This window comes from Stigmatopora argus, chromosome 13 (genome assembly GCF_051989625.1).
Source record: "Stigmatopora argus isolate UIUO_Sarg chromosome 13, RoL_Sarg_1.0, whole genome shotgun sequence".
In the NCBI taxonomy this organism is placed as follows: Eukaryota; Metazoa; Chordata; class Actinopteri; order Syngnathiformes; family Syngnathidae; genus Stigmatopora; species Stigmatopora argus.
The window spans coordinates 15,790,748-15,803,741 of record NC_135399.1 but is presented as its reverse complement, the minus strand read 5'-3'; the positions used below and the strand labels follow the sequence as shown (position 1 = coordinate 15,803,741).

At 41.5% G+C, this 12,994-nt stretch overlaps 1 protein-coding gene across 2 annotated transcripts; it reads left to right on the top strand.

The window, feature by feature from the left end:
* Positions 1-5,901: 5,901 nt before the first annotated feature.
* On the top strand, positions 5,902-10,741 carry fastkd5 (FAST kinase domains 5). Of its 2 annotated transcripts, none has more exons than XM_077617762.1 (2): positions 5,902-6,203; positions 8,238-10,741. In XM_077617762.1, the coding sequence occupies exons 1-2, from the start codon at positions 6,034-6,036 to the stop codon at positions 10,654-10,656; spliced, it is 2,589 nt and encodes an 862-aa protein (XP_077473888.1). In that variant the 5' UTR covers positions 5,902-6,033; the 3' UTR covers positions 10,657-10,741. The 2 variants fall into 2 exon arrangements, with proteins under 2 accessions (XP_077473888.1, XP_077473889.1); XM_077617763.1 differs by lacking the exon at positions 5,902-6,203 and adding an exon at positions 7,881-7,981.
* Positions 10,742-12,994: the final 2,253 nt, after the last annotated feature.

The window sequence follows — 12,994 nt, the reverse complement described above, 5'->3', positions numbered from 1 at the left end:
CTACTACTACAACTACTACTACTACAACGACTACTTCTACTACCACTACTAATACTACTACCACTACTACTTCTTCTACTACTACTACTACTACTACTTTTCTAACAAAACATTTTCATCCAAACACGATTTGTTTGTTCTGTAAATAAATAAAGAGCTGCTCGTCCCTTGTTATTCTAGAACTAGTCCATCAACTAAGACCGCATAAAACAATTTACTTTCCAGCTTTGAAAAGAACAGTGGGAAGGGATTTCTATGTGGCTTTTGCAATGATCCTCCATCTGTCCTACACAAAATATTTGCAGTCTTTGTGTCTGTGCAAAACCACTTCCTGTTTTGACCTCCCCGCATAATAATCCATGTCTGGTGCACAAGCGATACCAAAAAGCGCAGATGGTACATTGTGGATTGTTTACATCATAAAACACTGTTGGGGCACACATATTTCTTCCAGTGAACCAAACGCATGAGATTCTAAGAGTTTAACCCACTCACCTTGCTCCAAATCTTTAAAAAAATATATATATTACACATCTTAGAATATCTAACACAATGATAAATGCTATGATTGTTTTTTGGGGAGAGTTGGCATTGAAAGACCATATTTTATGGGCATTGTGTTCAAATTATATAAAAATAATTGGTTTAATTAAATACAACAGCAAATCCAAAAGTTATAAAATCTAAAATGAGTGAAGTCACATTAAAAAAAATGATTTTCACTATCTTAACCAACTTAAAGCGTGATGCAAAGTTGTTTTTTTTAAACCAAACAACATTATCACTGATAGGGCTTATTATGAAAGTGGCAACAGGTGTGTCTGACACATGCTTCCTCCACTTGCTTTACTCTGATATATCAATGCAACATCCAAAAAACCGTTTGTTACAAAAACAATAATAATATCTACGTGGGATTACCAGATAATGATGTTTTTTCTTTGTGCCTGAGGTGCTGCCATGTTGATGGTGTGTTTTGGAATCAAATTGGCAAACAAAAAGTGGACCAAACCAAGGAAGTGACCTGGAATAAACCAAGTACAAACAAATGAGAAGGGGTTTTTCCACATCGCTTTTATAAATAAAAAAACAACCTCTTCCATAGTCACATTCTGTAATTAGATTAGATTAAACTTTATTCATCATGTAGAGACAGCTGGATAATATTCACTTGCCAAATATGTAAGTTTCCCTCACACATGGTTGCAGTTGCATAGTGAGCAAATCTAATGAGAAATCAAAGCCAGGTGATTCATTTTGCAAACAAAGCACAATGAAAAGTCTTGACACTTTAATTGATGTATGCCAAGCATAAAAAAAACCTGCACGTAAATGTACTTCGGCACACATTGCGCGTGACGAGACGCACGTTTTGCAAAGACAAAAAAAAGCATTTTATGAAATCTCCTCATCAAGCCGCCGCTGGAGAATTAATTGTTTTCAGCATCCAATTTTGAGGTGCATTATCATGAATTGACAATGACGGATGGTGCACCGCACGCATACTTAAAGACGGCGGTTTGGGGGGGGGGCGGCTGGATAACTGGTCAGGGGATCGGGACCTCTGTCTGCCTGTTAAAGTGCACAATCAGCAAGATGGCTGACGCGGTGCGCGTATTTATTTGCTTTTGTGTGTTGTTGGCACATTTCGATCACCTGTCGAGACGCGGCAACATTGACACGTGAGCAAGGTCGGCGTTAAAACGTTCAATTAGCTCGATGAGGCCTTGGGGGTGACGTGCTCCCACCAACAACCAATACTCAATACCATGCTCAACTCAAGTTCTGCACCCAGGATGGGGGGGTGCAAACTATTTCACATGTGGGTTTTCATTCCAACCCATAAAGAGGAACCCTTTTCACCAAACTGGTATGTTACCAGTGCAATCAGCGGATTGCAGTCAGGTGCTGCTTGTTTCAGCCCACCCCCCGTTGCTCAGTGTATTTGCTAGATCGCCTAGAACACTTGTGTCAAAGTGGCGGCCCGGGGGCCAAATCTGGCCCGCCGCATCATTTTGTGTGCCCAGGAAAGCAAATGATGAGTGCCGACTTTCTGTTTTAGGATCAAATTAAAATGAAGAGTATAGATGTACATTAAATGTCCTGATTTTCCCCCTTTTAAATGAATAATTGTCATTTTTTAATCCATTTTTTCTGTGTTTTTAGTTCAAACATCATTTTGTAAGATCTAAAGATATAGGAAAAAAAGCTAAAATAAACATTGTTTTAGATCTATTTGTCTTTTCTTTCTTTTAATCGATTTATATAAAAAAAACTAAATATTATATCTACAATGGTCCAACCTACTTCTACTACTACTACAACTACTACTACTAAAACTACTACAACTACTTCTACTAAAACTACTACTACTAAAACTACTACAACTACTTCTACTAAAACTACTACTACTTCTACTAAAACTACTACTACTTCCACTACAACTTCTACTACAACTACTTCTACTAAAACTGCTACAACTACTTCTACTAAAACTACTAAAACTACTACTACTTCTACTACAACTACTACTACTTCTACTACTACTTCTACTACAACTACTACTACTTCTACTACAACTACTACTACTTCTACTACAACTACTACTACTTCTACTACTACTTATTCTACTACTACTACTACTACCTAGATTTGAACCCAGAACCCCAGAGCTGTGAGGCCAAAAACTAATATTAGCATAGCCATGCTATTCCGTCACCTTTACAGAACGAGGTTGTAAAAAAACAACAAGATTCTAGACTTAGAAAAATAAATCCAGATGCTTGAGACTTAACATTTAATAAGGGGGCTAAAATGTCAACAAAGACCAGAGGATAAATAGAAGCTCCAACAATCAGCCCCAGGTGACAAGCGGAAATGCCTCCTTTGAGTTGGTGTCCTTCCCCAATGTGTCTCATTTATCTTGACTGTCAAAGCAAAGAGGACGTGATAATGAAAGGTGTACACCCCAGTGAGCATCTCTCACACTGCCATGACAATAACACGCACTCACGAACAGGCAAGAAAGCGCGAGGCTGCTTCAGAAGGACGGACTTGTCTGATATGTTTCTTTTATTTAGGACATGTGATTTTGGGTGAACTCTAAGAGGAGTCAATAAGACACCGATTCTGAATTTCAATTTAGCCGTATTATATTTGGTCTTAAACAGGGGTGGAACCAATGTGAACAGGACCCTTGAGTGGACTGTGTGAGGGGTTATTGTGAGCTTTTAGAGGATTTAGACATTGAAAGACTCATTTAATTGCTCTGAAGATCATCACACATTTCCTTCAGATGCATATCACACTACCAGTACACCTAATTTCCAACCTTGGTCTAAAAATACATATTTGACCTCATGAATTGACCTATTGGCTGCCGTTGAAGACGATTGACAAATACAGTACCCAAATTGGACGTTTATTAAAGTCAATATCAGACAATGAATTAAACAACCCTCATCGGCTGAGTGGTAATAAATCCAAAGCCACTTCATAGTAATCTTGTCAGCCATCAACCTTTAAATAAATGCCAAGCATTTTGTTAAAATGCTGCCCTCTGCGGGACAAGCAAGAAAGTGCAAGTGAAATTAAAAAAAAACGCAGATGCATCAACAGCTTCTCAAAAAGGTCCTCAAAAAAGACCAGTCGAAGTTTTAGGAATGTGACAACACATCTTTACTGAATTTGAATTTTAGGGACCTTAATGGATACATTTGGGCATCAAGATGTGATTCAGGAAAACTAAAAACAACAACCCCTCTCTTCTGTGAAAAAAAACACTGAATTAAGAAGGCAAGCTGATTAATCATACACATTTATTTTATTTTTTAGGTAAGGCACAGTTATACAACATTCAATGGCATCAACACAAACATTAATAAGGGACAATGCAGGAGTCATTTCATGCACATACAGTATGTTGACTTCATCCAAGTCCAGTAACCAGTTAGTTTGAGAAGAATCTGAAGACAGTCGCTTAGGAGAAGCACTCCCATTGTCGTCAACAGGCCGGGACAAGTGCAATACCGTTCGCATGTCAAAAGCATTGCGACCCCTCCCGACCTGCTCAGACCGGGATGGACTCTACCTGGATGGGCGTCGGCTCCTTGGTCAGTTTTGCATGGATTTGCACAGCGGGGCAACAAAAAGCTGAAAGCAAACCAGCAAAACTTACCACAGAGTCACATTCAAGCAGGCATCCTTCAGTGGCGATCCTCGCCGTCGGAAAGACATGGAGAAGTATTTCAAGTGCTCACACTGCAGTAGATACTCAATGACACTACCTGCACTATAAGCACTTTAATACCGCTGAATGGAGCAGATGGGCGCGCTTCAAAAGTTGTGCCGTAACAAACACAGGACGCCGTCAGCTTTGCATAGATTTGCACAACTCTGTTCTTCTTGCAGCGCAACCACGCAAAGCTAACAGAGCACCGCCGCGCTGGGGGTGGATGGCACAAATGCTGACCCGCCAAACAGTGCCGTCCAGACTCCTTATGCCAGAAGGGGCACTTAGGGCAGTAGGTGCACGTCGACTTCACTATCTGCACTAGATGCACCTTAGCATAAGCATCTAATGATGTCAACTGATCCCCCAAAAATGGGTCTGATACAAAAAAAGGTGTTCCCTCAATGGAGATGCTTTGGTTCCATGCATCACAATAGTGCTGAAAGTGCCTCCACTGCAGTAGATTTTAATAAAACTACCTGCACTGTAAGCACTTTGACACTAAAGCAGCCCAAAAAGAGGATTCCGTAGGTGGTCCACCTGTGTTCCGCCATCTGAAAGAAAAAAAAATGCAAATATTGTTACTTTTGTTCAGTTAGTTGACTGCCAACACAAATTTGATCTACAATACACAAAATCCTAGTAGTCTTCTTTCCTGCCTCTTTATAATTTGCATCCACAACTCCATCCATCCTTCACTGATGACTACTTTTGTCTTCATTCCTGCCTTCCTTGACAACCTCCTTTTCACCCCAGACTTGAATAATAACACAATAAAATATATACACCATTTGAAAACATGTTTTTTGACACAGAATTGCTCCAAACCTACTTTTCTATCCATAAATCACTTGCCTTATAGTGCCAACCCTACCTTCACTATTTTTCTACCTAGCTTCCACCTGCCAATTTCAGCATTAATCATTATTACCACATATATTTTTTTTCTGGAGAAAAAAAGTGGCCTGTTAACTGAAACATCTGGGGCCAAACTACTTTCTTTAATAGAGCCCCTTTCCTTAAAATAGACATTTCTTTGTATTCCAAGTGTATGTTTTTTTTTTTGCAAGGGATAAAGTGAGAAGACCAGCGGGTGGGAGACCGACACATTGCCTTGCACCCTTCCCCCCACGCACTAACATGGCGCCCACGCGTCCGCATTGGGAGCAACATGCATCCAGTTACTGGATGCACCGTCAACAACAAAAAAACAAGTGCATGACTTCACTGCATGCAGCTAAACGGCGGCGATCCTCCAACAACTACGTTGGGGTGCGTGGAAAGTGCAACCCCACCCTCTCCCTCTCCTATAAACACGCGCTGGAGATGTTTGACTAAACACTACACGCGCACCTAAACACATGTTCTTGTGATAGTCAATCACTTTTTGAATTTAGTCGCGTGCAGCCCTGAAAGCTTCTGAAAGTTTAGTAAGATCTAAAAAGGAGAACGACTTTTTTTTTAAAACACGCACTCAATTGACCGGATAGTTAGCTTCCCCCATAGACTTGTATTCTAGCAGCTAACTCCGTCATAAAAAAGCGACACTTACTAATAGATCGTTAATCAGTGCTAATTTGAAGGGCTTGGGGAGTTGACACACACGTGTTTTAATGTTAGTTTGTACACACAGATGAGTAATTTAACTGACTTTGCCGTGGTTCTGATCATTAGCAATAGCCGCTAACTAGCCAACATGGTAGCTCCCCAAGGCCTGTTTCAACCCCCACATGTGCTGCTGCTTTGTTCGGGAGCCACTTTTTTAAGTATCCGGCGAACAAATTGATTCGATTTTTCCCAACATGATCTGCCAAACGCGTCGTGATTTACGACTTAAAACATGGGCATCGCCTAAGGCCAATTATGAGTTAGAAAGACGCAGGAAACACGCGAGGACGTCGCTAGCGATCGGAGGAGCAAATGCAAAAAAGCAACACATGCTTTTTCAAATCTCCCTCACCCATGGAGCGAGGTAACCACACACGCGATCGCGACTAAAAATGGAAATTGGCCAAAAAAAGCACGTTCCCTCTCCGTTTCAAGTGAATAACGCGTCGTCCGGATATCAAACAGTTCACTTTGTTTGCACGGGAACAAGGCTAACAACAGGTTTCTCCGCGTAACAACACGCGTGAGGAAGAAAAAACACACACGGTGGGGAAAAAAAGATGATCGTCAACACTTACCATTTACTCACATTGATCGTGAGGGAAGGATGAGGAATAAAAGTCGGAGATGTGGAGAGGGGGGGGAAAGCAGCCATGGATGGGACCATGTGCTCCTACTATGAGGCTTGGCCGTGTGTTTGTGAATGGTAGTAAGATTGCGAAAGTGGCGCGAGTAGAGGCAGTTGAGCTCTGAGCATGTGCTCTCAATGAAGGGCGGCTCCCCCCACTCGAGCCCAAATTATTGGCTTGCAGAGCAGGGGGGTCTTCCATTTGAAAGTTCATCTTGGGTGTCCTTTCATCTTCATTGAGCAAATGCCTTTGGATTCCATACGGACGACCAAAATAAATAAATACATCTTAAAATTATTTAAGTTTGTTTTCTATAAATATTGCATTAAATAGCAACGAATGTGCAATGAATAGCAACAGGTGGATGCAAGTTTAAGGCATTTTTTTGTTAATTCCCTGCATTTTCCATTCTCATATTGGTTATAGACTGAGTTGTGGACAGCAACAAAACATTAAATGTGTTGTATTTTATTTGTCTGCTGCAAATGAATTGCATCAGAATACTAATGCACCTTATGAAGACCTACGTGTTTTATAATAAACATTGCGCAATATGTAGCGAATTGCGTGATATCGATTGGGATGCATCCAAACGATGAAACCTTTTTTCTAGAGGATAATAATATCAAACATCATAAAATGCACATGCTATTTTCGTATGTTTTATTTTATATGTTGCGTTTTGTAATACAAAGTTTGAAACTACCCGGTTGCCGTAGGTCACACGTAACCATTATGGTCATAGATATAACATATCTTTTGGGATAGATGCTAAAGCACGCTGTGAGCCTAAGGGAAAGGTCGTTGCCACAAGTCGGACATTTTGTGTCAGTACTAGGTATTTGAACAACATTGGCAAAGGAGCAGAGTATACATTCAAGCATTTTTAAATTTCAAAATTTTCGACAGATTTTCAAACGGTTTCAGCAATGCAATAAATTAAAAACTCACAAAAACCTTGATAAAATATTTATTCGAAAATCCAACTTTAATCATCAATTACGATTTGTGTAAACAGGACTCTTTTGATAATCCGTTGAGAATGCAGTGAGTCAAGAGTATTTTTAATGGAGAAAATCATCTCATGTACTAAAATAAAGCCCACAATGTTAGTCTTCCGTTTCAACATGACTGCCATTCTTTTTTAGACTTTCTAGACATCTACCCTTACACATGCGATATCTATGTTTATGAACTAGCAGGTGTATTTCAAAACAAAAACATGTCTATTACCACGCTTATATTTAACCATTATGTACGAAAAATAAATCGTTTTTGTAGTTATTATAGATGTATTTAGTATTCAAATTGAAATATGTAACTTTCTTTACCACATTTAAGCTAACTCCGTTCTATAGAATGATTTGTTAAGTATTATTTTGAAGGTACAATAACGCAACTTCCGCATTCATGCAGCGTTGCGGGGACCTCGTTGAATGTTAACCTTCCCTTCACTCTAATTCATGGCTTCTCGATTTCAATGCTGCACTTATATGTTGTCGTGCAGGTAAAGGTGAGTTGATTGTGACTGCCAATAATAAAATTACCTTGTGTTGATGATGATATCGACAAAGTTAAAGCACGTGTTTTTTCATTCTAACTTCGATCTGAAATCGTAATACCTAAACCTGAGTAATTTTTCTCAGACTCAAAACAAACAAATATGAGTTCGATTTTAAAAAAAAAAGTATAGTTGTAATGGGATACATTAAAATGATCAGGCATATTTATACTTGAACATCTATTAATTGAAGATGTATATTTTGCAGATTGATGGCTGCCTGCCTGCTGTGTCGCTCAAGCCGGAGGCCCCACATCCTTTCAGGTATGGGAAAGGGTTTTGCTCAATGTGTTGTTGGTAAATTTGACATTGAGCCAGATGAACAGGACAATACTGTGAATTTGCGGCAACATCTGGATCACTCCCTCCACGCAAGCTACAGGCTCCATTACAGCCCGTCTTCGTATTATCATACCGAAAGAAAATCTTTCCTCTCCGAAAGTGGTCTCAATGATGAAGATCCGCATTTCGCCACTGTTGCTCCTTCCTTCTGGCAGCAGAGCAATCGCTACAGCGTGAGCTCGTCGCGGCAGCTTTCCAGCTCCAAAAACACCCTTCTCGACTTGGCCTTCAACAAAAGCCCCGAGCCCAAAACAATAGAGTTTCCCCACCAAAGGATACACACTTCGTACAATGTTAAATTTGACACCCGGGCTTTTCTCAAGTGTCGGCCCGATTATTCGTCCATAAGCCTGGATCTCACTCAACGATCTCCACCCATCGAATGGAAACAGGTGATGAAGTTATTCCAGAAAGTGATGATTCTCAGAGGCACCATGAAGCCGTCGGATATTTCTCAATTTTTTGTGGAGCTCGCCCGCTTCGACTCCGACAAGGTTTCGTTAATCAAGACCGACCGAAGCTTCGTCGTGCTGCTCCGGTATTCCGTGGAGAACCTTTCCCACTTTTCTCTTTTTGAGCTCTTGGATGTCCTGAAGTCATTCGTGTGGCTGGAAATGCCACACGGCCACACGGTCCTCGGGCTGTACGAAGTGGAACTGAGTCACCGCGCCGACGCGATGACTTTAGAGCAGTTGCTGTTAGCCGCCGACTTGTGGCGCTGCATCGGCCGGAAGCCCCCTCGTTTCCTCAAGCGTCTTTTTGACTTGGTCGCGTTCCATCATGGTCAAGTAGGGCTTCCCGAGCTGGTCCAGCTCTTGTATATTATAGGAGAAGCGAGACAGTGCCCCAACGTCCTTCGACAACCCCTTGAGCAATTAATAATGAAACACTTGGAACAACTCCAGCCGGAGGAAGTCGGCACCGTCTGCTTGGGCCTCTTCAAATCTCAAACGTCCCTCTCTGAGACGGCGGTGAACCGCCTGGTCAATAAGGCGCACTCCCTCGTCGGGGACATGAGCGACTTTGCCCTGGTCAACGTACTGAAATACCTGCGCTTCAGCTACTTGTCGCACAAGCCGTGGCTGGAAGCCATGACGCACGAGGTGCCGAAGCGAGCCCCCGGGATGGGCGTCACGGGGCTCATGCACGTGGCCTTGGCTTGTTCGGCGCTGCATTACCGAAACGATCGCATACTCGACGTCGTGGCGGAGAGAATTCCGGCGCTGGCGTCGCACTGCCGGAGTAAAGACTCGTGCAAGCTCCTCTGGGCATTTGGTACTTTGGGGTTCCTCCCAGCTCGGAATCCCAACTTTTACCCGAGTCTCACCGAGGCGCTCAGACAAAGAAAAGGTGAATTCTATCGGTACCCGGAACATCTGCTCACCGGTCTTCTCGGCCTGGCCTTTGTCTCGCAGTTCCCCGAAGACTTGATCGAGTTAGCATTGAGCCCAGACTTTGTCAGCTTAGCGCTGAAGTCCAAGCACCTGGAGCTGAAGAAGGACCTGTTCACCTTGGACGGAGTCGTCGCCTTGGAGTTGCCCGGGTGGACCGGTCCGCGGTTGAGCGACGAACTAAGAGAAGAGGTGAAAGAAATGCTTTGGGACTTTGTCCAATCGGACGTGTGCCAGAAGATGGAGGTGAAAGAGGCGGAGTCGGCGCTGCGACAATTGCTGGGAGGTGACGAATTTGTGTGTAAACGAATGATCCTGCCTCACATGCGATCCATCGACCTTGAAGTGCATCTGGATGCTAGCGGTCAGCCGGTACCCGTCAACAGTGTATCTCAGACGGCGAATGATAATAACAACAATGGCGCTTCAAAGCAAGCTTTGGGGAGGATGAACTTAGGAGTGAGTGTGACTGATGATCTCATAGCCCAGCTCACCAATGCTAACAGCCAAACAGTTCCTAAAAACTCATCTCCCGTGGTTCCGTCGCCTTGTCGAGTGGAGCCCGAAGCCGGCGAGATGTTGTTCCACACGGGAGTGAACCTGACAAACGCTATCATGGAAATGCTGACCGCTCCCAGCAGCCAAAGATCAGTCCCCGGTGACGGCATTTTTAAATTAGCCATACAGTTGCCCGGCAGGAACCATTATTGCAATCAGTCGCAGCAGCTATTGGGCCTTCACGCAATGAAGAGGAGACAACTGAAGTTGGCGGGTTACAAGGTTGTGGAGCTTCCCTACCAACAGTGGATTTCCATGTTGAGGAAAAGCAGGACTGAGAAGTTAGCTTACCTTCACTGCAAGGTCTACAATAGCCTGGAAGATCCAAATCAATAGGACACTTTCTGCCTGTATACTAATGAATATATGACATCATTTTTTTGTACATCAAAATAAAATGTGGGCAATATTTATAACAAAAGTGGTAATTTTGTCCTGGTCTTTGTCCATATCAACCATGTTGAATGCAATGTACTATTTATATTTTAGATTATATTCTGTATATTTAAGTCTGTTTTGAATGTTTTGGAATTTTTTTGATCAGTTGATGCCTAAAATTTCAAGGATATGATTCTTGTCACAATGACCTTATTAACTCATAAGATGCATGATCATTCACTATGATTCAAATATCTGATATAAAGTATGAAAAGCATTGATAAAAAAATTTATCTGCTATTTTTATACAACCATGTGGTATTAAATGTCCCAAAAGACTTGCTCAGAGTGCTGTTTTTAGTTATTTGGCCAGTAGAGAGCGCCCTTTAACAAAGCATTACACTATATTTCAACCCCGGGATGAAATAGATAGTACTGCATTTATGTTTAAGGTTATATTTTCCTTATTTGACTTGCAGGTGTGTTTAGCTATATAGGACTGCAAACTACAACCAATAAATGTTTAGGATATGACATTGTTATATACCTTTACATTATGTAAGATGTAGTATTGTTGATAATCTCTTGACTCATTACGAGTGCTGATGGTTTTGTCTCTGACTGGTGACCAGTCAAGGTTGTCTTCTGCCTACAGTAGTCAGCTGGGATAGGCTCCAGCACCCCCCGCAACCCTTGCAGGAATGCGCCGTATGGAAGATGAAAGAATGAAAAAACTTCTTGACTCCAACCGCTTATCATTTTTTATGTAAATATTAGAACCAAGTGGGGAAATATTGGACAAATTGCTAGCCTGTGATTTACTTGTTCTTTTGTAGTTTTGACAAAATGTTACACACTACATAAATATATAGAAAATAGTCACGCCATGCAGACGCCCACACAAAAACACACAATTAAAAAATAGTATTCACCATAACACTTCTCCTTACAAAACAACCACGTGTTCATTTCAAGGTAAGTGTCCACCCTCAACACACATCAAATGCTAGATTTAAAGAGCCACAGTATATAGAAAATACAAGAAGCAATGAGCCGCATGCAGCTCGAGAGCCCCCCCTGATTTAGTATCAAATTTCCATCTTTTAGATTATGTCATCAACCATTTTAATCTTTAAAGAAAGAGAGAGCAGGAGAGTTCTTGGATAAATGATATATTCTGAGGACTTTCAGTTAGCTGTGCACCAACAAAGAAAAAAAATGGATTCAAATCACCTCTGATCTTTCAGATTAATGATAATTTATCTGTATAAAATGGCGCCATATTCATTTATCCAGCTATGGATTTGCCACGTGTGTATAAAAAATGGCACTGTATGAGTTAATTTTGTTTGTTGTGATGGGAAAGCACAGTCAAAGGCCCTGAGACATTAGTCAATTGAAATGTAGACCTTTCATGTCCCAAACTCTGGCAGCAAATTTCACACTTGCAGGTGAGCATCACTTTGAAGTTCCCAGGACTCCCTTTCTCATTTAGCACCCTTTATTAAATATGTATTTTTTCCCCCCTCATCGTCATCACTCTCAACCCTTTCTTCGGTTGTACAAGGTTTGTTAACAGTTATATTTCTCTTGATCGCTTAACTTTCCCATGACAAGCTCAATTAAGCCGCGATCGACACAAGTAGGTAAATGGAGGATAATCATCAGGCTCAGACGCCACATTCCAGGCAGTTAGTGAATGGCGTCTCAGTAATCCCCGTCTTATTTGCATTTCTATTCTCCTGCTTTTTCTCGGGCTGGAGGCTAATCCAGCAGCGGCTGAATACGTGGCCTCGGTCGGCCCGCATCGGCATCTCTTGGCTCGTCCCTGGGGAGAGATACTACATTGTGTCTTGCTCTAATTCTTTCACTTACTCGCTTGGAGGAAACGGACGTGTCCTCATGTTTGGGAAACAGCTGGCGCTAACGCAAAAAAATGCAACAGAAGCGCCGTATGAACATATGAGTTGTCTAATTTCATACCTATCAATTTATACTTTTTTTTAAAAAATCATTTCAGAGAAGAAATTTTGTACAGGATTTTTTTAACAGTTTTTTTTTTAAAACCGATCTGGTTTTACCCATTTCGGCTCTAATCCGGATCGTCTCGATCACTTATCGCAGACGGAAACGTAATCGTCGACTGCTAATATTGTCATGCTTTAATTTTGATATGGGCACCCGCATAGGTCACTTCTTTTTCTTCAATTTTTTTGACTTTTTATACTTTGATATTACTTATTTATGTTTTTTTTTTACTAGGAAAACACATCTTGTGGAGTAGCACCACCAATTT